The sequence below is a fragment of the Macaca nemestrina genome, chromosome 11 (assembly GCF_043159975.1).
Source record: "Macaca nemestrina isolate mMacNem1 chromosome 11, mMacNem.hap1, whole genome shotgun sequence".
In the NCBI taxonomy this organism is placed as follows: Eukaryota; Metazoa; Chordata; class Mammalia; order Primates; family Cercopithecidae; genus Macaca; species Macaca nemestrina.
Genome location: NC_092135.1, coordinates 67,794,207 through 67,822,041, shown reverse-complemented (window position 1 = coordinate 67,822,041; position 27,835 = coordinate 67,794,207). Strand labels below are relative to the sequence as shown.

Genomic DNA, 27,835 nt, shown 5'->3' with positions numbered 1-27,835 from the left:
AACTTAAACAAATTTACAATAAAAAAACAACCCCATCAAAAAGTGGGCAAAGGATATGAATAGACACTTCTCAAAAGAAGACATTTATGCAGCCAACAAACATACGAAAAAATGCTCATCATCACTGGTCATTAGAGAAATGCAAATCAAAACCACAATGAGATACCATCTCATACCAGTTAGAATGGCAATCATTAAAAAGTCAGCAACAACAGACGCTGGAGAAGATGTGGAGAAATAGGAATGCTTTTACACTGTTGGTGGGAGTGTAAATTAGTTCAACCATTGTGGAAGACAGTGTGGCGATTCCTCAAGGATCTAGAACTAGAAATACCATTTGACCCAGCAATCCCATTACTGGGTATATACCCAAAGGGTTATATATCATGCTACAATAAAGACACACGCACATGTATGTTGACTGTGGCACTGTTCACAATAGCAAAGACTTGGAACCAACCCAAATGACCATCAATGATGAACTGGATAAAGAAAATGTGGCACATATACACCATGGAATAGTATGCAGCCATAAAAAAAGATGAGTTCACGTCCTTTGCAGGGACATGGATGAAGCTGGAAACTATCATTCTCAGCAAATTATCACAAGGACAGAAAACCAAACAACGCATGTTCTCACTCATAAGTGGGAGTTGAACAATGAGAACACATGGACACAGGGAGGGGGACATCACACACCAGGGCCTATTGGAGGACAGGGGGCAGGGGGTGGGGGGAGGAATGGCATTAGGAGAAATACCTAATGTAGATGACAGGTTGATGGGTGCAGCAAACCACCATGGCACATGTATCCCTATGTAACGAACCTGCACATTCTGTACATGTACCCCAGAACTTAAAGTATAATTAAAAAGTAAATAAATAAATAAAACACTATTTTTGTGAAAAGTCTTTCTTTAAATATATAATTCCATATAAGAACATCATTCATACAGCTGAATGACAGCAGACACTATTTCAAAAATGAAAAAAGAAAAAGCAATATATGTAGATAAATCTCTAGGAAAGAAAAGGTCATGTTACATGAAGTTAGTAAAACTATAACATAAAGCAGCTTTTAAATTTTCCTTTAAAAAGTAAAGAAGTAGGCCAGGCATGGTGGCTCAGGCCTGTAATCCCAGCACTTTGGGAGGCCAAGGCAGGTGGATCACCTGAGGTCAGGAGTTCAAGACCAGCCTGGACAACGTGGTGAAACCCCGTCTCTACTAAAAATACAAAAAATTAGCTGGGCGTGGTGGCAGGCACCTGTAGTCTCAGCTACTTGGGAGGCTGAGGCAGAAGAATCACTTGAACCCGGAAGGTGGAGGATGCAGTGAGCCGAGATCACACCATTGCACTCCAGCCTAGGCAACAAGAGTGAAACTCCATCTTAAAAAAAAAAAAAAAAGTAAAGAAGTATATTGTTAATGTAAATAATGTATTATGCTCCCACTATACCTACAATGGGAAGACAGACTCACAAAGTAGGTAAGAAAGAGTACAGCCTTTGAAGTTAGACAACCTGGCTTACTACTCAGAGCTGTAAGATCACAGATCATTGACTTCAACTCCCTATGCCTCAGCTGCCTCATCTATAAAATGGAGATGACAGTATCTTCAAAGAATTATTGATGGTTAAATGACATAATGCATATAAAGTACTGAGAAAAGAGTCTAGCATATAGTTGAGTACTCTAGAGATGGTAGCTATCATAATTAGCTAGCTATTATATATAATGCATTATGCCTTGCACTGAGTTCATATCAATTTTCAGGACATGGTGTCACACCTGAGAACAGACAGATTATCAGTATAAGGAGAAAACAGGAGCTGATATGCACAAAGAGGCCAAGAGTGGAACAAAGCAAGGCTCAACTACAAGATTTCTCCTCCTCAGAGAATGGAGAGGTCCTAAGATTTAATTAATCTGAGGTATTGTTTGTCATTATTTTTAAAGTTTAGCTCCTAGTGCCAACAAGTAAAGACACATCCTATCAAAGTGGGACTGGCTGTGTCAAGGTTAAGAATACTAAGAGTTCTGACATTAGGAGCCATGAAATCCTTCTTAACTGTCATTTGCTAGCTGTATAACCTATGGCAAATTGCTTAACTTTCCTAAACCTCAATGTACTCATCTCTAAAGCATGGATAATAATAATGCCAATCTCAGAGACTTGCTCAGAAACTTAATTGAAACAATATATAAATAGCATCCAACAAAGTACCAGGTACATAGAAAATATTTAAATACTTATATTATTGGCCAGGCATGGTGTCTCATACCTATAATCCCAGCACTTTGGGTGGCTGAGGCAGATGGATCACCTGAGGTCAGGAGTTCAAGACTAGCCTGGGCACCATGGCAAAACCTCATCTCTACTAAAAATACAAAAATTAGCCAGACTTGGTGACACGCACCTTTGTAATCCCAGCTACTCAGGAGGCTAAGGCAGAACTGCTTGAACTGAACCCAGGAGGCGGAGGTTGCAGTGAGCCAAGATCACACCACTGCACTCCAGCCTAGGGGACAGAGCAAGACTCTGTCTCAAAAATAATAATAATAATTATATATATATTTATATATGTGTATGTGTATATATATATATAATTTAAGGGAGGTAAAGTTAAGATGAATAACCATAGAGACATGAGAACAGGAAGAGATACAGAAACATTATGGTAGGCTGAAGAGTATCAACCACATAGTGGGCACGAAAGAAAAATATAAAGTTCTCACTAAGGGAGTAGAAAAAAGGCAAGATTCATCCCAATTTTTAAGTTATAAAATATAAGCATTTAAAAATATCTAAGACTGATAGCAGCAAATTTATGATTAAAAAATAGAAATATGTCTAATAAGGAAATGACTAAATAAATTATGGTATAGCCATGATATTAACACCTACACTTATTAAAATGCATGTTTTTGACATGTACACTATGGCAACTTTTTAAAAAGTATTTATTGTATCTATAAGTATAGTCATCACACAAAAAGAAAAGAAATATAGCAAAGTGCTAACAACAGGTGTTTGTGAATAACAAAACTACAAGTGCTTTTAACTTTTTCTTGAAACTTCACTGGAAATTTTCAAAAATGTCTGCAACAAATATGTATTATTTTATAATTTTTTAAACATAAGGTCTTTTCAAGACTAGTTATACAAAGTTCACTAATACTAGACTATTAATACTATCATTAGTAATTAGTTTTATTACTAACTATACGAAGTACACTAATAATACTAGAATAATAATACTGATAATAATAGAACTAGTGAATATAATTCTGAGTTACCTTGTAGCTCACTTTTAATAAGGCAACTTTCCATCATGTATAATAGCACAGTGACCATAATATCCAGCAGCTGACATTCTTCTGTTACCTGTCTGGCTAGCTCCTCATTGCTGAACAACTGAACACTAATATGCACAATTCTGTTAGACATTGTGTCTGATTCATGACTTTTCTTCAGTGTTTTCATAATGAAAGCATAATGCTGAACAAAAGTTTTTGTAAAAGCAACCTGTAAACATTTTAATAGAAAGGAAAAAACACATTAGTTTTAATTTTTAATTTAAAATCATTTTTAATATATCGTATTAACATTTTACATCTTTACTAATTTATAATAATGTCCAAGGTAACAAAAAAAAAATCTCAATGATGAGGTAGTCTTTCACTTTTTGGGAACATTTGCAAAATATTTTGATGGTTAAAGAAAAAAAAACTTTTTTTTCCCCCAAGATGGAGTCTTGCTCTGTTGCCCAAGCCTGAGTGCAGTGGCATGATCTCGGCTCACTGCAACCTCCGCCTCCCAGGTTCAAGCAATTCTCCTGCCTCAGCCTCCCAAGTAGCTGGGATTACAGGCATGCGCCATCACGCCCAGTTAATTTTTGTATTCTTAGTAGAGATGGGGTTTCACCATGTTGGCCAGGATGGTCTCAAACTCTTGGCCTTGTGATCTGCCCGCCTCGGCCTCCCAAAGTGCTGGGATTACAGGCGTGAGCCTGGCCCCGTTAAAAAAAATTTTAATAGACATTTTAAATTATTAAAGTTGTAAAGCAATAATAAATGCTGTGGTTTAAGAATACAAGATATACTAAGTCTCAGCTACAAACTATTGCAGAGGATTTAACATAACTAAATAAGTGAGTCAATGTGATTACTTCAAACCAGTATCTTCTCCTATTTGATCTGAAAGCTGACCACTAATTTGACTAAACGATCTGCAGGATTATTTATTTTTACTTTTTACTTTTTTTTTTTTTGGAGACCAAGTCTCACTCTGTCACCCAGGCTGGAGTGCAGTGATGCAATCCTGGCTCACTGCAACCTCCGCCTTCCAGGTTCAAGCCATTCTCCTGCCTCAGTCTCCCCAGTAGCTGGGATTACAGGCACATGCCACCATGCCCAGCTAATTTTTGTATTTTTAGTAGAGATGGGGTTTCATCATGTTGGCCAGGCTGATCTCAAACTCCAGACCTCTGGTGATCTGCCCGCCTCGGGCTCCCAAAGTGCTGGGATTATAGGCATGAGCCACTGCGCCCAGCCATATTTATTTTTACTGTTATTTGCAGATATAAAGACACACAAAACAATGACACTATTAAAGTGTCTCTCCTAACCTACACCATAAAAATTACAGCATGCTTTATTTTCTTTTCATAAACTGAGCTTTGTCACTCTGCCATAACCATATGATGGTAACAGGTGCGTTCTAACCCCCTGGGTCTAGAAACTTCACCTATCAACATTTTTATATGAGTCAATAACTGTTCTCTGTTTATCAGCAGTGACCAGACACTATTCAATCCATGCTTTTCCCAGCCTGATCTCACAATCTAAATTCAAATGCCCCCATTAAACATTCTCAAAGCACCTTGTACTCTTCTTCAGAGGATTTAGAACAATTTGTAACTACATATTTATTTCTGCAAAATAAAAATTGTGGTTTCAATGTTTGCTTCCCAGCATTCCCTCCAGACCAAGTTCCATGCAGAAAAGCAATCTTTTGGAACTCTGCTGAGTAATGCTGCTTTGCCACAAAGTTAACACACTGTTGGCTGGACGCGGTGGCTCACGCCTGTAATCCCAGCACTTCGGGAGGCCGAGGTGGGTGCATCACGAGGTCAGGAAATCGAGACCATCCCGGCTAATAAGGTGAATCCCCGTCTCTACTAAAAATACAAAAAAAATTAGCCGGGCATGGTGGCGAGCGCCTGCAGCCCCAGCTACTCTGGAGGCTGAGGCAGGAGAATGGCGTGAACCCAGGAGGCAGAGCTTGCAGTGAGCCGAGATCACACCACTGCACTCGAGCCTAGGCAACAGAGCGAGACTCCATGTCAAAAAAAAAAAAAAAAAAGCTAAGACACTGTGCCTTTTGTGCAGAACCTGTGTTAGCAAGAGAAGAAACTAATGCTTGTTTATAGTGTTATATCAACCCTCACCTGAGATATATATCAAAAAAAAGATTTAATAATGAAAGGCAAAGAAAGAAAAGCAAAGTTCAGAAAAGCAGGAAAATATATAGATACCTTATACTCTTGATCGGGAAGCATGTTGAGTAAGAAAGTTACCATCTTTTGAGGGAATTCATATTTTATAGTCCAAAATAATAGTTCTTCTAGGAAGCTTTTATGTTTCAAAACATCCATTATGGATTGATCTGCATAAGAAAAATGAAATTTATCAGTTAATGATTGAAGTTGCTCATCTCATTTAAACCTTACTATAACTAATAACCCATAAACCATAAAACGTGAATGTATCTAAAAATTAAAAATATCCTTAAGTGCAATAATATTGACAAGCTAGATTTCTATAATGTACATACTATATAAATAAGAAAAAATTTAATGCGTATATTTTAATATAAAGCAGTAAGTGGAAAAATGAATGGGGGAAATGGATGCCCTTTTTAAATAAAGGTATTCAATGGAAGATAGCATTATCTACTGGAAAGTCTAAGGCCAAGTGCCACTTCTCGAGGGCCAGTCTGTTTCTTCCAAAGCTCTGCATCCTTGCCAAGCTTATTCAACAGAAGATCTCAAGAAGTATATGAGGAACTAGGTATTTTGAATACTTTCACTGTTTCTTTCTCTCACTAATTTCTTCTCCTGCAAATGAACTAGAAAATTAAGACTATTAATCTTTGTCAGAGGAAATGATCTTAAGTTACTGCTCTGGATCATCAGCTCTACCACAAAGACATCAAGAGGATACAAGAAGTATCAACTATGAATGTATTGGCTCTAGTGACACTGCTTAAGCAGGGGCTAAACTTAGATGAGAGACTGGAAAAAACAGTATCTAACACACATTAAAATCCTCAGGTCCAGCCCTAACTACATCACTGTTCAAGGTGTCTTGCAGGATAACCTTGTAGAGTTTTTTCAGTTAACAGTACCCTACCCCAGCTTTATACTTCTTCTAGTATTGAATAATGTGTTCATACCACATCTCCCCAGGTAGTGGGTCTAAATGAGTAACAATAAGCTCAGTATGTCATCACTTTCTTTATAAAACATTGTGTTTACTAAGACTTGAATCAGTCCTTTAGATATAACTGTAACATAGTTTTTTCATTAATAACTAAAGAAAAAATGGGGCCGGGCGCGGTGGCTCAAGCCTGTAATCCCAGCACTTTGGGAGGCCGAGACGGGCGGATCACGAGGTCAGAAGATCGAGACCATCCTGGCTAACACGGTGAAACCCCGTCTCTACTAAAAAAATACAAAAAACTAGCCGGGCGAGGTGGCGGGCGCCTGTAGTCCCAGCTACTCGGGAGGCTGAGGCAGGAGAATGGCGTGAACCCGGGAGGCGGGGCTTGCAGTGAGCTGAGATCCGGCCACTGCACTCCAGCCTGGGCGACAGAGCAAGACTCCGTCTCAAAAAAAAAAAAAAGAAAAAAAAGAAAAAAGAAAAAACGGCACCAAAATATCCTATATATCCTGAAGATATTATGATTTTAACCACAGAGAGGCAAAAATGTCTTCCAACTCCCTAATTCCATTTCAGTGGTGACATAAGTGATAAATAGGAGTGGTTAACATACAAAGACAAGTACACTATAACACTATACATCTGGTTTTTTTTGTTTTTTCCTTAAGAGTCAGGGTCTCACTCTGGAGGCTAGAGTGCAGTGGCGTAATCATAGCTCACTACAGCCTCAAACTCCTCAGCTCGAGTGATCCTCCCACCTTACCCTCCCAAACAGCTAGGACTATAGGGGTACAAGACCACACCCTGCTAATTTATTTTTTATTTTTTGAAGAGACAAGGTCTTGCTATGTTGTCCAGGCTACATTTCTTTATTATTAGCAATTAAGTAATTATTTTCAAAACTCAGAATTTTCTACTTATAAAACAGAAATATATTCCTCCTGAAACAGATCATTTCCAGGGCATGACAATGATTTAAAAACAAAAACAAGCCAAGATTGCAAGAAATGAGGTAAAATACAGTAAAAAGAACTCACTGACAGATTCAAAGACAAAAAGTAATAAAAACAGGGCTCAAGAGATTCAGGTAGCAGGAATTTAAGATTTGTAACTAAAAATTATAATATAGGCTTGGCACAGTGGCCCACACCTTAATCCCAGCACTTTGGGAGGCTGAGGTGGGCAGATAGATGGCTTGAGCTCAGGAATTTGAGACCAGCCTAGGCAACATGGCAAAACCCTGTCTCTAAAAAACATACGAAAATCAGCCAGGTGGGGTGGCATGTGCCTGTAGTCCCAACTACTCCAGAGGTTGAGACAGGAGAATTGGATCGCTTGAGCCCGGGGGGCAGAAGTTGCAGTGAACCAAGATCATGCCATTGATCATTCTAGCCTGGGTAACACAGTAAGACCCTGTCCTGAAAAAAATAAATTATAATCCACCGCACATTGCTGTACCTAATTTAATTCTCACAATTCACTTAACACAATGTGACTGATAATTTCACAGACTACCAAAATAAAAGCTCTCATTGGTAAGTGCTTCTTAAAAGCATTTACAAAGCTGAACAAAACTAGTACTATTAATCACAGAATTCACAGTTTCGACTCTGCAAGCCTGTATTAGGCAAATGAAAAGCCTGAAGCCATCATAATTAACTGTCAAGCACTTAAAAGAAAATATACATTAACAATGTTTTAAATCAATTAAACAACCTGAATATACCAGGAAAGCTGTGGCTTCTGCTAAAATGAAAATAGTTGCAGTTATGTAGAATTCAATATTTTTATCTGCAGACCAAAAAAACTCCAGCAATGTCTTCTTTGTTGCTCTTAAAATAGGTGATGTCAGTCTCCCAAGATGTTAAAGCACATGTTATATTGTGTAATATTATGAAAATGTAGTTAGAAATGCTTCTATTAGTTATGTTTGACTATCTTTAAATCTTGACATGACTTTTAACAATGTGTAAACTACCTTAAGTCAAATTGTAAAAAAGAGATTTTTGAAGAATCACTATGCACTGTAAATGCATCACTAAAGCAAAGGTTTTAATAATCTTGGAATCTTGGCCATGTAGTTAAAACCCTCAAGGCCTCAGTTTCTTCACCCTTAAAATGCAGGTTTAGAGAACAAGCAGTGATGAGGTTAGCATAGTGTCTGGCCTCTTTCTTACCATTACATATTTTCTTCTCAGTGCACTTTTCAAGCTGTTGAACAAAATTCTTACAAAAATTGAGCCATTCCCTAAACTTCAGATATCTTCAAAATAAGGTCAGTTTTTGAAAACACCTGGCGTTCTAATTCACAAAGCCATTCCTTCCATGTACATACTTAAACTGAAAATGATAACTGATGAAGTCTTAAATCTCTGTACTATTTCTTACCATTAGAGGAAAGAAGAGAAGGCACTCAATCCAAACACACATGTGAAAAAAGTTCAGGTATTTAAAAACAAAGAAAAAATACTTCAACTTAAGTCTGCATAAAAAGTATCTTCAGCCAGAGAGTGACCAGGCTGAAGGAAAACAATGACTTCTTACACCATAGCAGGTATTTTCTGGGCACCCCTAAAGCTTAAACTCAACTATGTGCTTAACAATCTCTAACTAAGATGTGTCACAAGGACTCAGTTTAATATCTGATAAGTTAAAGAGCCAGATGGCCATATGGGTTCCTAATTTCCTTCAGACATACAGGTTCTCTGCTGAGCCAGAAGAAAGGAGAACATATGTGTATGTGTGCATCCTGGACTGCAGATCAAATTCCATACCCTTTCCTAGCAACTCCCAAGTTAAATGCAGCAGCATAGTAACTGAGACTTAGAAAAGGAACCTGCAACTCAAAGTGCCTGCATGTTCTACCTTTCTAGGCAGTCCTAAATATTTCACAAGATACACTTAATTAAGAGCAGAAGTAAGAAATTTCTTTTCATTGGCTGGGTGTGGTGGCTCACGCCTGTAATTCCAGCACTTTGGGAGGCCGAGTCGGGAGGATCACGAGGTCAGGAGATCGAGATCATCCTAGCTAACACAGTGAAACCCCGTCTCTACTAAAAATACAAAAAAATTAGCTGGGCATGATGGCGGGCGCCTGTAGTCCCAGCTGCTGGGGAGGCTGAGGCAGGAGAATGGCGTGAACCTGGGAGGCAGAGCTTGCAGTGAGCCAAGATCGCACCACGGCACTCCAGCCTGGGTGACACAGCAAGACTCCGTCTCCAAAAAAAAAAGAAATTTCTTTTCATCAAAATAACATTTTAGCCGCTGGAGACTTTTTTTTTTTTTTTTTTTTTTTTTGAGGCAGAGTCTCGCTCTGTCGCCCAGGCTGGAGTGCAGTGGCCAGATCTCAGCTCACTGCAAGCTCCACCTTCCGGGTTTACGCCATTCTCCTGCCTCAGCCTCCCCAGTAGCTGGGACTACAGGCGCCCGCCACCTCGGCCGGCTAGTTTTTTGTATTTTTTTTAGTAGAGACGGGGTTTCATCGTGTTAGCCAGGATGGTCTCGGCCTCCCAAAGTGCTGGGATTACAGGCTTGAGCCACCGCGCCCGGCCTGGAGACTTTTTAAAACAACCACACCTTAAGATATGGAAATCCCTGGCAAAAATCCAAAGCACAGACTTGTCAACTAATTACAAGTATTCTAGAAAAGCTTTTAGTGACAGTCAAGTAAACATTGTGGTTAAAAGCTTAGGCTCTGGGAGATGAATTAAGGATCTACCTCTCATTAGCCATAATCTCTAACATGTGCAACACATACAAAAGATTCAATAAATATTACTCATTATTATTACTAATCTAGTCCCTCACTACAAAGCATATCTATAATACTTTCTCCCCTTGAGTAAACACGTGAGTCCCTACTGAGCCTTTATTACGTGTTAAGTACTATTTACTCATTCCCATTGTGTGTGTGGGTGTCTGTCTCTGTCTCTCTCTCACCATGTCATCTCCCTTGTCTTTTTTCACTCTAGAAATTGCACACCCCAGATTATAAAAGGAACTAGGCCAAACTACAAATTCACACAAAAAACACTGGAGCCAAATCAATCAACCAATGAAAAGACTTCCTTTTGGGGGGGACTCAAATATGATAATGCATATTTTATGATGAAAATAATGAACAAAACCCAATAGTAATCCCTTAACAATACTTTCTCCAAGACTTACTAGATAAATCTAATAACATAAGTCTCCCTTTAAACAGCTTTGATGTCAGTATGGTTAGCCCATCAAGTATTTTTAGTGATTAGGCATTTTTTAGAAGCATTTTATTCAAGGAAAAAAAATAAATAAATAAAAATAAAAATACCTTTGGTGCCACTGCTTAGTTTTACCCTCTTTCTCTTGCCCAGACCTTGACTACCATCCTGATCATCCTGAAGGAAAATAAAATTAGCATTATACACAGTCACATTCATAAATTGATACACTTTATAAATGTGCTACAAATTACATTAAACACACAATATATGCATACTTACATACTACTAATCAACATCTATGTATTTGCTATAATATGTATTTTAGTGTTAATTTTGATTTTAAAATATAGTGAAATATCCCTAATATTAAAACACAAGAGTTCTTAATCTCTGCTTCTAACAGAAGACTCTTAAACACCCCAAAATGCCAAGATTAAAGATTTTCCTAACCTTATAAATTAACATCAAATGCATGAAGAAACTAAAGAGTGGAATAAGAGAGATTATTATAGGAAAGTAGGAGAGGAGAGGACAAAAACAATGAATAGAAGAAAGGCTTTCAAGAGTCTAAGAAAAAATGAGTTCAAGAAATCAAATTTTGAAAAATAAACACAACATATTAGAAGTTGGAGTTGAGAGTTCAAAATAATAATAAAAACAAATTAAAATATGCTTAGAAAATAAAATCCAAAAAGGAAATACAGACATTTCTGCTCAATGTGATATATACATACATATATCCTAGAAAAACCTCACACTAAAAATAACACGGCTTATGGGGTAAAAAAAGGGTAAGGGGCGGACACTCACAACCTATTCAAGTTTGTAACCAGAGAAGTAACAAAAGCAGTAATTGGTGCCTGGGAAGATCATTCGCAGGCCCAGGCAAACATCTTGTGGTGGTTTAAGGCTATCTCAGAGCATGTTAACACTGTACAACAGAGTAAGAAAGCCAGCCAGCTATGACAATGCAGAGGGAAGAGGAGCAAAGGGAGCCTCCCTCTGGTAAAACCAAGGTAAAAGTAGCAGTGCACCTCTTGAGAAGGAAGCCCCAGGTATAGGTGCTCATTTCTAATTTTCTTAGTATAGTGCTGAAAAGGCTCCTGCTGTCTTTGCAGCAGAGCTCAGAGTTTTTTACTCTCCAGCTAAAGGTTATGATTCTACCCCACTATCCCAGCTCTCCTAAACCAAGGATGTTACATATGAATCAACAACTTCCACATTATACTGACATATTTTCCCTGTTTTCCAAACACGTATGAACCACCCAATATTATAAAGAGGTGTGGTAGTATTTGGCAAATAGTCAGTTGTGCTAACAATGGTGTTGGTGGCAGGTGAGAATTATAATATAAGTTCCAAAATACTTTTCTCAATTAGCATCCATCACATTTCTAAAGCAGAAAAGTAGCCTCAGCTTCATGCTGGAGCTCTACACACTGGTGCAGCTTCCTTGGCCTAAATGTAATAGCCTTAACTTAGGTTTCTGTGAAGTGCAGCATCAATCCTCAGGGCCATTCTCTGGGGTTTTCCAGAGCTACCACTTAGCTCAGTCATTCAGCATTTACTGGGCCCTTCAATATGTCTTCCCTGTTAATCTCTACCTTTGCCAGGCCTCTCTGGCCATCCACCTGCCAACAGAACTGACAGTCAAACTACAATCTCCTCCTCCTCTGCCACTCTCAGCTTGCTGCTGGAGAAATTAACGAGAAAGAAATATGAAGCCTTAAAAGACAAAAAACAGACACAGGAATGTAAAAGCATACTACAGGGCTCAGAGGGTTCCGAAATTTAAGATTTCAGTTAATAGCCATTTATGAAACTTGTTCTCTAAGACCTGAGAGAAAAGGCAAACTTGGAAAAACATGTTATGTCCCAGATGAGGATTATTTCATAATTTCAAATATAAGCTTCCTATGAAAAGAGCATCCTTGATCAAGTAATAGTCATGGCAATATGAAGTTTTGTAAGTTTCCTGACCTTACATACTTACAGGACAAGTAGAATTAGACAAGCAGAGGAGGGCAAAGTCATGCCAAGAAGAGAATACAGCATAAGCAAAGGCAAAAGACAAAAGTCTGAAAACACGGACCACTGAGTTGGCCTTAACATCATGTTAGATATCAAATACAGCTAGGAAGGGAGATTATCTGCATCTGAGCTGGTGGGAAAATGGGTACTCTTATATACCAATGGGGAGAATATACAGTAGTAAAATTTCCCTGAATGGCAATTGGGTAATCTTTGGAACAGAAATTCCAGTTCTAGGAATTTAACCCAAAGAAATAATCAGACAAGTGAATTGGGACTATATGCATACCTATTCATCACAATGTTATTTATAATGGCCAAAAAAAAAAAAAGGTCTTTGGTTTCCAACAGAAGATGATTAGGTAAATAAATAAAAGCACACCTGGGGCCGGGTGCGGTGGCTCAAGCCTGTAATCCCAGCACTTTGGGAGGCCGAGATGGACAGATCATGAGGTCAAGAGATCGAGACCATCCTGGCTAACACGGTGAAACCCTGTTTCTACTAAAAAATACAAAAAACTAGCCGGGCGAGGTGGCGGGCGCCTGTAGTCCCAGCTACTCGGGAGGCTGAGGCAGGAGAATGGCGTGAACCCGGGAGACGGAGCTTGCAGTGAGCCGAGATCCGGCCACTGCACTCCAGCCTGGGCGACAGAGCGAGACTCCATCTCAAAAAAATCATAACATAACATAACATAACATAACATAACATAACATAACAGCACAACTGTACCATATAAAGAAAAACAATGCTGGAGCTCTATATTCATTGTGACCAGATGTTCAAAAACTATTATTATAAATGAGAAAAGCATGCTATTTAAAATAGCATATGCAGTATGAAATTACTTAAGTATTGATAATATTCACAAATAAAATCTGTTAGTATATTCCTTCTTATAGATGTTCAAAACTATCATTAATGAGAAAAGCAAGTAATACAGGAGTATATACGGCATGAAACCATTAAAATACAACATACATAAAATCTATTAGAATGTCAGACATTATAAAGTCATAATACAGGACTGTGCGCAGTGGCTCACGCCTGCAATCCCAGCACTTTGGGAGGCTGAGGCGGTGGATCACCTGAGGTAAGGAGTTCGAGATCAGCCCAACCAGTATGTTGAAACCCCGTCTCTACTAAAAATACAAAAATTAGCTGGGCGTAGTGGCAGGCACCTATAATCCTGGCTACTCAGGAGGCTGCGGCTGGAGAATTGCTTGAACCTGGGAGGCAGACGTTGCAGTGAGCCGAGATCACACCACTGCACTCCAGCCTGGGCGACAGAACGAGACTCCATTTCAAAAATAAGTAAGTAAATAAATAAATAAAGTCATAACACAGATGAAAAAGAAAAAGAAAAAACTGCCGGGCGCAGTGGCTCATGCCTGTAATCCCAGCACTTTGGGAGGCCAAGGCGGGCAGATCACCTGAGGTCGGGAGTTTGAGACCAGCCTGACCAATATGGGGAAACCCCATCTCTACTAAAAATACAAAATTAGCTGGGTGTGGTGGCACATGCCTGTAATCCCCGCTACTCGGGAGGCTGAGACAGGAGAATAGCTTGAACCCGGGAGAGGTAAGTTGCAGTGAGCTGAGATTGTGCCATTGCACTCCAGCCTGGGCAACAAGAGTGAAACTCTGTCTCAAAAAAAAAAGAGAAAGAACAAGAAAAAATTTTAAAAATAAAGAATGTCAGATGTTTACAGTTAGTCACCACTAAGTGATAGAGATTTAGGTAATATCTTTTTGTTAATATTTATTTTCTATTTATTCAACAATAAATACGGATTGCAGTTTTAAGTTAATAAACATGTTTTTAAAATACAAGTCTGATTTCCAATACTACTTGCTCCAACAGTAATAGATTACTATATTATCAGTTATAAGTTTTATATTTTTATTTTTAGAAAGTACAATACTGTTAACAAACAGAAATAACTCCCAACAGTGGGGAATTCAAGCATTAAGGAAAATGAAAACGAAACAGTTATCATAACCACAATTTCCCATTCCTCCAAATTCATGATGTGGAGCTGAGGTTCATTTGTACCTGAGGAAGCAGTACAGGACCCTAAGAGAAGATGATGATCCAACTGACGAGAGGAAATAAATCAAATACAATCTCAACCCAGACAGCATTTGTACAGCCCTCAGGAACTTTTCAGACCTTAAATAGTCCCTGAGCAGGGAAGGAGGCCTATTGCTACATGTGTTTCAGGCACAAAATATGGACACAGGTCCAAACCGTTTTGGAAAAGAAACAAGAAGACATGAGACAAGAAAATCCAAGAAAAACAGATTCAAACTCCCAATCTGCTAAATCTACAGATGGTTTCTCAACCTAAATTAACTTTTCTTTTTTTGATGGATTTTCTAGACAGATGAAAAAAATGTGAGCTTCATAAAAAGAAGTCAGGTAAATTCAAAGCTGGTTACAACAATACTCAAAGAATATTAATACAGACTACACAGGGCTATAAGGAATATTTAATATGTCACCTTATAAAAATGAAAGCCAAAGATCTTAAAAGACTAGAACGATAAGATGAAACTTGAAGATTTATGTAAGCCTCTATAATCAGACTACTTTAAATCAGCTTCACAAGTATAACGCTAGAAGGGAGTTCTAACATGTCAGCTGTAAGCTGGGGCCCAGGGGGAAATGCTGGGCATTCTGTTTGACCTCTGTGGCTCCTGCCAAAAATTTAGGATAGCTGCTAAAAAAATAACAAAAAGCTTTGGACCTTAATGAAGACATGGTATGCTTATCAAAAGATGTCCCATCACTGGCACTGAATCGGGACATAGATTTTAAAAGAAAATGAATTTACTAGATAGTGAAAAGAAAGAACTATGCACAACAGAGAATATTTAAAAGTAAATATTTAAAACAGTGTCATATGGAAATAAAAATCTTTCTAGAGGGTAAAACAAGAAATATGCAAAAGTTACAATATTTAACACAATACTGAGAAGATTTTAATAATTAGAGCTATCAAGGGAATAAGTTGCTTCATAAACTAGGTAAGCTCTCTACGATTGGCAGTGTTTATGGAGAGGCCTACCAACTGTGAGGAATGTTACAAATCAATTCCTAGAAAAGAAATACATTAAATATTTCTAAGGCCTTTCCTACCAACAGTTTATGTGATTCCCTGCTCTACCCTCACCATAACGTAATTTATGATACCAAATTAAATTTAAACCTTATGCCTCCAAAAGTAAAATTAACTTTTTTTCTTTTTTATTTTATTATTTTTTATTTTTTTGAGACAGAGTCTTGCTCTGTCGCCCAGGCTGGAGTGCAGTGGCCCGATCTCGGCTCACTGCAACCTCTGCCTCCCAGATTCAAGCGATTCTCCTGCCTCAGCCACCCAAGTTGCTGGGACTACAAGCGCGTGCCATCACACGGGGCTAATTTTTGTATTTTTAGTAGAGACGGGGTTTCACCATATTGGCCAGGCTGATCTCAAACTCCTGACCTAGTGATCCGCCTGCCTCGGCCTCCCAAAGCTCTGGAATTACAGGCATCAGCCACCACACCCAGCCTTTTTTCTTTTACCTATTCACTTATGAAAAGTATCTCTGATTTTTTATTTCAATTGTCCTACTTTTGCTGTTATTTTTGGAAAGCTGTCGTTCACTTCGATTGTGTCTTGAATAAAGACAAGAATATTCAAAGTATATCTACACAGTAACTTATTTTATTTTGCAAAGTGATTATTTCTCAATTATGTAACAGTATGCAGGAAAAAAAGATAAAAGTAAACAAGCAAAATTTATAAACACTGATCATCTTTGGATGGGAGGGCTAAATGTAAACGTTTTCTTTTCAGGTTTTTTTTGCTTGTTTTTTTTGAGACAGGGTCTCCTTCTGTCACCCAGGCTGGAGTGCAGTGGCACAATGTTAGTTTACTGCAAGCTCCGCCTCCCAGGTTCAAGTGATTCTCTTGCCTTAGCCTCCCGAGTAGCTAGGATTACAGGCATGCGCCACCATGCCTGGCAAATTTTGTATTTTTAGTAGAAATGGGGTTTCTCCATGTTAGGTTGGTCTCGAACTCTCAACCTCAGGTGATCCACCCGCCTCAGCCTCCCAAAGTGCTGGGATTACAGGCATGAGCTACCTCGCCCAGCCAAAACATCTTTTAATTGTTACAATTCCTACTCTACAGTAGTAATTAAAATGTCATTGTCTACTTATTCTCATGCTATCTTCCTTTATATATAATATCTTAAATTACAAGAATAAAATTATGTAAAGGGTTTGCTTAATAATCCCATGAGCCTATAAGGTAATGTGTAGAAATTCTAATCCTGAAGCCACATCTAGCTCTTCATTATATTTCAAATATAAATACTAAAGCAAATATGTAATTTGTGCCTACAGTTCCAAATAAAACGCAACATGACATGAAAAGCCATTTAAAAAAAATTATTTTTAAATGGCATAAAATAGTTATTTATTCAAGAACATCTATATCTAAGTACTCTTCCTCTATCATCCTATTTCCATCTATCTTATCCCTTCATCTATTTTTACCTTAATCTATTCTATATTAATTCTTGTATTTTGACCATTTTAATATATGTTTAAAAATACTTTAAGAACAAAAGTAAAAGCAAATTTTAAATAATAATCATATTCATTTTTAAAGGGGTTGATGGGAATTCTTATCTTTCTCTCCAAATAAATCACACAAACTCAATTAACATTGTTTTTGCTTATGATGCCTAGCCACCAACTGAATTTTTATTCCATGTAGGCCATGAGTCCTAATAAAATAATGTTTTGCATTAATAAATAAAAAACAAACCAGATTAAAACAGGATATACAACCCAAAAAAGAGACTAGCAGAAGAGTCACAGTAGTTTTATAGCCTCATTAGTAATTAAATTCAAAAATATATTTTGTTCTTTAACCTACAATGAATACTAGTAAAATTTCAGTATATTTTCTTTTGCTTTACAAAGTTAAAAGTCAACTCTCAGCCGGGCACAGTGGCTCACGCCTGTAATACCAGCACTTTGGGAGGCCAGGGCGGATCATGACGTCAGGAGATCGAGACCATCCTGGCTAACACGGTGAAACCCCGTCTCTACTAATGATACAAAAAATTAGCCAGGCATGGTGGCGGGCACCTGTAGTTAGGAGGCTGAGGCGGGAGAATGGCCTGAACCTGGGAGGCGGAGCTTGCAGTAAGCGGAGATCGCGTCACTGCACTCCAGACTGGGCGACAGCACAAGACACCGTCTCAAACAAAAAAAGCCAACTCTCCAAAATACCTTACAGGCTGAGCACAGTGGCTCACACCTCTAATCCCAGCACTTTGGGAGGCCAAGGTGGGTGAATCACCTGAGGTCAGGAGTTCAAGACCAGCCTGGCTAACATGGCAAAACCCCCATCTCTACTAAAAATACAAAAATTATCTGAGTGTGGTGGCATGCACCTGTAGTCCCAGCTACTAGGGACGCTGAGACAGGAGAATCGCTCGAACCCGGGAAGCAGAGGTTCAGTGAGCCAAGATCATGCCACTACACTCCAGCCTGGGCGACAGAGTTAAGACTCTGTCTCGAAATAAAATTAAAATAAAATAAAACAAAATACCTTACAATGTAAATATAAGCTTTTATTCTCTTGATGTACAATAGTAACTATTCTACTTAAGGAAAGCTTTGATTTTCATTAAAACTCTGTAATAGCCATTACTGGCTAAAATGACATGACTTTACCAGTTGTAGTTTTTCCCAAGAGATAGTGCCACTAAAATAGATAGAAAATTTATAAGAAATTATTGGTACATTATTTAGCTATTATCACTACCCACTATTGGATTATCAACTGAATCCAGGGAAAAGAATAGCTAATGTCATATCCTGGTTGTGGAATTTTTAAAACATGTTTACAAATTCTTTGACGTTCTTCCCATCAAGAGGTGGGATCTATATCACCTCCCACTGAATGTGGACATATTTTAGCAACTCTTTTATAACTAAAAAGGATGAAGTGACACCATGTAACTTCCAAGACTAGCTCAGAAAAGGCTCTACAGCTTCTACTCTTGGGCTGTTGGCCTGGGAGAAGTCAGTACTATGTAAGATGTCCAACTTGAGACCACCATGCTGGAGAAACCACGTTATCATACTGATCAACAACCAGCTGAGTTCCCAGTGGATGGCCAGCATCAACTATCAGCCCTGTGAGTGAGCCATCTTAGATCTACATCTCATTGTGAAGCCCTCAGATGACTATGGCTGCAGCCAACAACTAACTGCAACCACATATGATAACCTAAGTGAGAACTGCCCAGATGCCATTCTCACGTTCCTATGTCATAAAATTGTGAGCAAAATAAAATCGTAATGTTAAGACATAAAGCTTTGGGCAAATTTGCTGCATAGCAATAGTAATGACAATCATGGTTTATCCACTTTATAGAAAGAACACTTACACCAGCAGATAGAAGCACTAGTGCCCAATTTCAACTCCACCACTAACTAGATGGCATTTACTAGCCTGAGTGAATCAGTTAATTCTATGGAATTCAGTTTTCTCATCCATAAATAAGACAAGATGAATTATATGGTCCCTTTATAGCTCAAGCATTCATATTTTTATAACCCTTGAATTGCTTGACACTAATTTTCATTTCGTTTTTGTTTATCACATGACTTATCTTTTTTTTTTTTTTTTTTTTTGACACGGAGTCTCGCTCTGTCATCCAGGCTGAGGAGCAGTGGTGCGATCTCAGCTCTGAAACCTCTGCCTCCCAGGTTTCAAGGGGTTATCCTGTCTCAGCATCCTGAGTAGCTGGGATTACATGCATGTGCCAGCAAGCCCAGCTAATTTTTGTATTTTCAGTAGAGATGGGATTATCGCACCCAGCCGACTTTTCTAACTCAAGACTTGACAATAAGTTTAAAACCATAAAGCAAAACCTTTATATATATACACATATATGTATATATGAGTGTGTGCGTGTGTGTGTGTATTTGCCAGACTTGGTGGTGCACGCCTGTAGTCCCAGCTACTCAGGAGGCTGAGGTAAAAGGATTGCTTGAGCCCAGGAGGTGGAGGCTGCAGTGAGCCACGATGGTACACCACTGCAGTGAGCCATGATGGTACCACTGCACTCTAGCCTGAGAGACAGAGCAAGACCCTATCTCAAAAAAAAAAAAAAAAAAAAAAAAATACAGTAGATACTTTGGCTAAACAACTCTACTTCAAATTCTTAAGTTTTCAAATGCCTAAACGACCCCATTTTTATCCCTTTGGAAAATGTGATCAATATATAAACTATAAAAAGTTTAGCTTTCTGGGGCGGTGCATGGTGGCTCACGCCTGTAATCCCAGCACTTTGGGAGGTCGAGGTGGGCAGATCACCTGAGGTCAGGAGTTCAAGACCAACCTGACCAACATGGAGAAACCCCATCTCCACCAAAAATACAAAACTAGCCAGGCGTGGTTGTGCACGCCTGTAATCCCAGCTACTCGGGAGGCTGAGGCAGGAGAATCGCTTGAACCCAGGAGGCAGAGGTTGTGGTGAGCCAAGATCACGCCACTGCACTCCAGCCTAGGCAACTAGAGCGAAACTCCATCTCAAAAAAAAAAAAAAAGCTTTCCTTTTTTATTTATTTTATTTTTTTTTTTGGTAGAGACAGGGTCTCACCATCTTGCCCAGGCTGGTCAAGCAATCCTCCCACCTCAGCATCCCAAAGTGCTGGGATTACAGGCATGAGCCACCATGCCTGGCCAAATATTTTTAGACTACAAAAAAATATAATCAACCTAAATGTCCATCAATGGTAAACTGCATAAAGAAAATGTGGTACATATACACCATGGAATACTACATAGCCATAAAAAAGTACAAGATCATGGCCTCTGCAGGAACATGGATGGAGCAGGAGGCCATCATCCTTAGCAAACTAACACAGGAACAGAAAACCAAATACTGCATATTCTCACTTTAAGTGGGAGATAAACTATGAGAAAATATGGACACAAAGAGGGGAACAACAGACACTGAGGCCTACTTGAAGATGAAGGTGGGAGGAGAGAGAGGATCAGAAAAAAATAACTGTTGGATACGAGGCTTAGTACCTGGGTGATGAAATATAAATAATCTGTACAACAAACCCCTGTGACACAAGTTTACCTATATAACAAACCTGCACATGTACCTCTGAACGTAAAAGTTAAAAAAGAAAAAAAAATTCTTTTTTTAAATCAACGGCCAGGTAAGGTTGGTCACGTATATAATCCCAGCACTTTGGTAGGCCAATGCAGGTGGATCACCTGAGGTCAGAAGTTCGAGACCAGCCTGACCAACATGGCAAAACCCCGTCTCTACTAAAAATACAAAAATTAGCCAGGCATGGTGGCAGGTGCCTGTCATCCCAGCTACTCAGGAGGCTGAGGCAAGAGAATTGCTTAATACAGGAGGTGGAGGTCGCAGTAAGCCAAGATCTCACCATTGTACTCCAGCCTGGGCGACAAGAGTGAAACTCCATCTCAAAAAAAAAAAAAAAAATTCAATAAATGAAAAGTTTAATAAATGTATGATTTAAAGGTCAAAGAGGCTGGGCACGGTGGCTCCTGCCTATAATCCCAGCACTTCGGGAGGCCCAGGCAGGCAGATCACTTGAGGTCAGGTGTTCAAGACCAGCCTGGCCAACATGGTGAAACCCCGTCTCTACTAAAAATACAAAAACAATTAGCCAGGAGTGGTGGACGGCACCTGTAATCCCAGCTACTCAGGAGGCTGAGGCAGGAGAATCACTTGAACCCAGGAGGCAGAAGTTGCAGTGAGCCAAGATCACGCCACTGCACTCCAGCCTGGGCAACGCAGCAAGACTCTATCTCAAAAAAATAAACAAATAAATAAAGGTCAAAGAGTCTCAGCTACTTAAATGTATCAAATATACATCACATGCTTTAAAAGTAAATCTTCTCAGCTATAACAAAAACAATGCATTATGAGAGACTAGGGGTTGAAATAAAGTATTTTAAAGTCGTTGACATCAAAAAGTATTTACCATGATATTCACACAGAGACATGATCATAATTAAGGAACAAATGGTTACATCAAGCATACTATACACAGAAGTTGCTGAAACAGAATCTAAGAGGAATGAACATGGATGAAGCAGGAGGTCATCATCCTTAACCAACTAATGCAGGAACAGAAAACCAAGTACCATATATTCTCACTTTAAGTGGGAGATAAATGATGAGAAAATTATGGACACAAAGGGAGAAACAACAGACCCCACTGGGGCCTGCTTGAGGATGGAGGTGGGAAACAGAAGTGAGGACCTAAAACTAAAAAGGACAGATTAGAAGCAACAGTAATGAACAAAAAAGTGGCAATATTTCAAATTATCTGATATCATCCTAGAAATTACTTCTAGAAGAGATTCAAAAGCCCCTCAATACACACACGAACACACACACACACACACAAGGATGTCCTTCTAGCACCCAACCATAAAATACAATGTTGTTGCAATGCAGTTGTGTACGATGGAAGTCTCCACGGGAAATTCAAATGCTAATCTGCAAAGTTTAGGCCAAGATAAAAATGAATGTTACTTCTTTCCTAGACAGAGGAGAAAGCATCTATGTTGAAGATCAGCTTTTTACATATCCAGAAATAAAATTCAATTCATGAAAATAAAGTAAAATTGTTGGCAAGCCTGTTGGATACGTAATGCTAGACATGCTAAAATAATATGATGGTTCTAACCTACCACATAAATACAAACTTAAGACCACAGATTTTTGTTGTTCTAAATCAAGTCAAGATGCTTATTTTAACAAAGTGCTCTGAACAATGACCAAACCATTTCATTATGCAACAGCTGTCTAAAGTTCCTACTGGCTACAGATAGAAGACTCCCACCCAGGTGGCTTTAGCTAAAGAAGTGCCCATTCATTCATCCATTCATATTCAACTCCTAATCCAAGAACTCGCCTTTTAATAAAAGGCCATTTCACCTCCCCACAAAATGCCCTTAAAGCAGAAAAACAGTTTCAAACTACATGTCTATTATCAATTACTTCCTTCTTTGGCATACGAAGAATTAGCATTCTTACTCCCACCATTCCCCTCCCCTATCTTCAAAATGGAATTATTACAGTTTAGTTAAAATAATAATGTTTACATGTTTTTTGAAAGTCTATTTTAAATATCAGAAAGTTTTTCCCATTTGTCATTATAACAATATGATTCTCAGAAGTTATTTTGTTACAAAACAAAAGCAAAATTTATAAGCTAACCATTTACATAATTTTTTTAATGACTCTATTTTATTTCTTTAACACACATATAGTGTTTACAATATGCTGGGCACTAGGGCTCTAAGTGCTTACATATATTAACTCATTCAATCCTCATAATATTCTCATGAAATAAGTACTATTATTATCTCCATTTCACAGATAAGGAAATTTAGACATGAAGAAGTTAAGACATTTGCCCAAGGTCACACTACTAATAGGTAAAGGAGCCACAATTCAAACCCAGGCAGTCTAATTCCAGAGTCAAACTCCTACACAGCATAATAAACTGCCTCTCCAATCTGATGAAAATTCTTGAAAATTACCCGAAATGAGACTCCACAAAATGTAACATTTTGTGAAAGCCTTTTTAGAGAGGAAAAACTGTAAAATTTAAATTTTATGGTATTAAATCAATTACAAGACTTCCATAACAGAAGCCATCCCTTTAAAAGGAGTATATTTGGCTTAGTTCACATTATATTATCAACTCAAAATGAATTTCCAAAAGAAAAAAGATACATATGTTTAAATGTAATTTTATTTTTTAGATTTTAATAATTAAATGTATTAGAAATATAAAATTTAAATTGTATAAGCAACAAGATTATAAGTAAATATATGTAACAGCAATTTTTCTCTTATAAATTATGTAATAAAATATAGAAATATAATAATGATTTATTATTCATATTAATAAAAACTATAAAAATTGAAATTTCAAATCGATGGTCTTTTTCCCAGCACATAATTTAAAAACAATCCTTGACAAGTAAAATGTAACTTTATTATGAGACTAGAAAAACAGTTTCATTTCATAGTCTTTTAATAAATTATCCTAAACTTAGCAAAATTTTCAAAAATAATTTCATTGTACATATGAAAATTATATGGGTAAATTTGGGGATAGCTTCTGAGGAGAAATCTCTACCTCTTTCTACCCACTTTCAAACTGTGAAAAAGAAAAATGAATTATAAAGAAGAAGTAAAAATCTAGTTATAGACCTTGTTCTGTCACTAAGTAATTGTGTGATCTAGGCTTCCCAGAAGCCATTCTCGGCTTCAGTGTCCTTGTCTATAGAATTAAAAACTTAAACTACATAATACTTACAAATCTATATAATTTTAGAACTACAAAAAAGTAAAATATAAAGTATAAAATTATAAAATTATAAAAAAGTATAAAATTATACTTTTTAAAAAGTTTTGAACTTTAAATCTCACCTCATCTGAAGAATCTACTTGTCCCAAAGTTCCTGTTGCACCTACAAAACCTTTGGAGGAGAAGAAAAATAGTTGTCCTTCATAGTTGCTACATATTGCTTTATTTTCAAATTATTCTGAGAAATACAAATATCAAAAGGCCAAGTTTTGTTATGTTAGGACACTTCATTCTAACAGTTATCTTAGCAAAGTCCAATATTTATCTTTTTTATTTATTTATTTATTTTTTTGAGACGGGAGTCTCGCTCTGTCTCCCAGGCTGGAGTACAGTGGCGCAATCTCACCTCACTGCAATCTCCACTTCTCAGATTCAAGCGATTCTCCTGCCTCAGCTTCCCAAGTAGCTGGGTTTACACGCGCCTGCCACCATGCCCAGCTAATTTTTGTATTTTAGTAAAGACGGGGTTTCACCATGTTCGCCAGGCTGGTCTCAAAACTCCCAACCTCAGGCTCAGGTGATCCACCCACCTCGGCCTCCCAAACTGCTGAGATTATAGGCATGACCCTCCGTACCCAGCCTCCAACATTTATCTTAAATAAGTTTGGACCAAATAGGTTGATACTTCAATAGGAATGATCCAGTGAAAACTAAGATTTAATACAGTGATTACAAATGGTGTTTCAGAAGGATCTCTTTTTAGTTTTAAACCATAGTTTACTAAAATATTGAGGGAGTAAAGTTCTGGGCTACTCTTGAATAGCAACTGTACATTTTTCATGAGTTAGAACCAGAACCTTAATAAGCTAATCAAATTCCATTTAAGAAAAATGCATTCTCTTCTTTGGTCAATCTATTCTTTTTTGCCTCTAAATTTTTACTACTTTTATTATTTTTCTTAAAAAGAATAATACTGTTTTGGCTCAAAATAATTTTTTCAATAATGAGTAAAGTTTGAGAGGTTTTTTTGCTTTTAACACAGAAAAGTTACTACTGTTCAAATTAAATATTTAGACAAACCTTGAACTGCCAGAGAACTAGTACCAGCAGATGGTTCCTGCACACCATATACAAGCTTATCCTCAGGATATGTAAGTCCAGAGCTCTTTAAAGCTATAAGGTACTTTTCATGACTTTTCTTTACACAAGCATTTTCTCCAAGACCTAATGAAAACAAACTTCAAATCAGAAAAAAATATTCCATTCAAAATCTCAGTATGGTCTTTTCATTAACTAATATCTATAAATAGGTGAATATTCTAATGGAGTGGGAGCCCTAGAATGAATAATATAAGATAGCTTCAGATAACATTTTTGTGCTTATGTTTAGCACTAACAATCCCAGAATACACAGTGAAATAACGAAATCTATAAAGTAGGTGAGCATCTAAAATATCCAAGGGAATGTGGGGCACAAAAATTAGTAAGACATGATCCTAGCTTTCAAGGAACCTGAAAATTACAGTAAAGAAAGTCAGAAAGTTAATATGGTAGATAATAATTATGTAGCAGAATTCACATTTGGTTTGACAGTCTGTGCTCTCGTAATACCAAGCATGCAGTTATCCAAAGCAGAGTGCTTGGGAAGGGCGTATGAAATGTTTTGTATAACAATATACCATTCAACAATTCCAAGTTTTGGAACTTAAAACTGTGTATTAGAAAATCCTAGGCCATACAACCCAAAAACTTAAAATATCAAAAGTGAAAACATAGACATGATGGTTGTTACTGTTAAAGAAAGGAGATCACTTAGCAGCCTTGTGTTTAAAGAAAGAGAGGTAGGGCTGGGCATGGTGGCTCACACCTGTGATCCCAGCACTTTGGGAGGCCAAGGCAGGCAGATCACCTGAGGTCAAGACTCAAGACTAGCCTGGCCAACGTGGTAAAACCCTGTCTCTAAAAAAATACAAAAATTAGCTCGGTGTGATGGCGGGTACCTGTAATCCCAGCTACTTGGGAGGCTGAGGCAAGAGAATCGCTTGAACCCAGGAGGCAGAGGTTGCAGTGGGCCGAGATCATGCCACTGCACTCCAGCCTGGGCGACAGAGCAAGACTCCGTCTCAAAAAAAAAAAAAAAAGAGAGGTAGAGCATAATTATCTTATATCGCACCAAAAGTTAGGAGACCTGGGTTCTAGTACCAACTCCAACATAAATTAATTGTGAGGTTTAAACAGGCTATTTCATTTTTCTGGGGCTCAATTTCCTCATCCATAAAACAAGAAGTTCTCTAAATAACTTCCAGCTTTAGCATTCTATGAAAATTCTACAATTTACCTTTAAGTTCTAAAAGACTCAATTTCTTATCATTATAGTAATGTATGTAAACTATAAATTTCTTCTAACATTTTACTCACCAGAAGTCAGATCTTTGTAGTTTTGTTGGTTTGTTAAAACCTGAGTAAGAACAGACCGCATTGCTCCTCCCATTTTAGTTAGGTCTTCTAAAAAGGAAATTTGAGGTTCCAAAAGTTGAAGGACCTTGTTAAGGTCCTTTTCTGATGGTCCATCAGCTGCTAAAATAAAAAAAGAAAAAAAATCAAATAAGGGTAATTTTATTTAAAATATCTTACTAAAAATAACAGTATTCTTTTTAAATTACAATGGCTTAATTTATAGTATTTTATAATCAAAAAAGTCAATACAACAACTCTGTTTAGAAAATTGGTATCTGCCCAGCACCTAGCCAAGCAAGGGTAGACTTGTTCAGGAATTCAGTCCTTTGGAAAAAAGTAGACGGAAAAACACAGATGACCTCCTAAGGTATAAAGTACTTAATTTGTGTAACAAGAATCTGAATACAAAAAATTAGCCGAGTGTGGTGGTGCGCGCCTGTAGTCCCAGCTACTCAGGAGTCTGAGGCGGGAGAATGGCTTAAGTCTGGAGGTGAAGGTTGCAGTGAACCGAGATCATGCCACTGTACTCCAGCTTGGGCGACAGAGTGATACCATGTCTCAAAAACAAAAAAAAAAAGTAGCAGCATTCAATCTGTGGGCCCTATACTTCCACATATATAAATGTCATCATGAGATCATTTCAAAAAAAGATAATATTTAAGAAAAAGTTTAGATCACATCCTAAAATAAAACAAGATACAATTCAAATACATTGAGAGTAGTATAAGACTATTAGGACAAAATTATGTCAAATTTAAACCTGTATAACAAATAACCTATCCCCTATAATATTCCAAAAATACAGATACATGTTAGCTGAAGGGCAAGCAACTAAAATGAAAGATAACTTTTCATAAACATGAATAACTATTAAAAACAAAAAACAGGCAAATAGAGATGGAAAGAAAGAAAAGAAGCTTGGACAACAACTGAAAAAGAATATTAAAGATGAAAAATATAGAGAGGTTTTACAGAAGCCGAGGTCTAAAAGGAAGGAAATAAAGAGATTATAGCTTAACCATAATTGTTTTTAAAACAAAAACAAACAAATGAATAAAACCACACCTATAAAAGAGGTAATGGAGAACCTGTGTGCCCAGGAAAGGGGATGTCCATTTCATTCAACATTTATTCAGAATCTCAAAACCTACTTTCTCAGTGTAAAGCGAATGTCATATATTATCCAACTTTATATTCTCCCCAGTGACTTATATATTAATATAACAGATGTTTACTGTTCTCTGTAGGTTTTCAAGGGCTCTGAAACAAATTCTAATACAGATCTAAGGATTATAGGATGAATGAGAAACAG

At 37.7% G+C, this 27,835-nt stretch overlaps 1 protein-coding gene across 7 annotated transcripts in view; it reads right to left on the bottom strand.

Annotated features, from left to right (window-relative positions):
* Window positions 1–27,835, bottom strand: part of LOC105483267 (ubiquitin protein ligase E3 component n-recognin 3) — a 264,963-nt gene that overhangs the window by 188,040 nt on the left and 49,088 nt on the right. For 5 of the 7 annotated variants that reach the window (XM_011744044.3, XM_011744038.3, XM_011744041.3 and 2 more), the window contains exons 3-8: window positions 26,485–26,643; window positions 25,147–25,290; window positions 24,189–24,238; window positions 10,756–10,822; window positions 5,540–5,670; window positions 3,300–3,528 (exon numbers count right to left, since the gene is read on the bottom strand). In XM_011744044.3, the coding sequence (XP_011742346.2) occupies window positions 3,300–3,528; window positions 5,540–5,670; window positions 10,756–10,822; window positions 24,189–24,238; window positions 25,147–25,290; window positions 26,485–26,643 (780 nt within the window). The remainder of the gene's footprint in view (window positions 1–3,299; window positions 3,529–5,539; window positions 5,671–10,755; window positions 10,823–24,188; window positions 24,239–25,146; window positions 25,291–26,484; window positions 26,644–27,835) is intronic. The other 2 variants (XM_011744040.3, XM_011744045.3) reach the window with 1 other exon arrangement.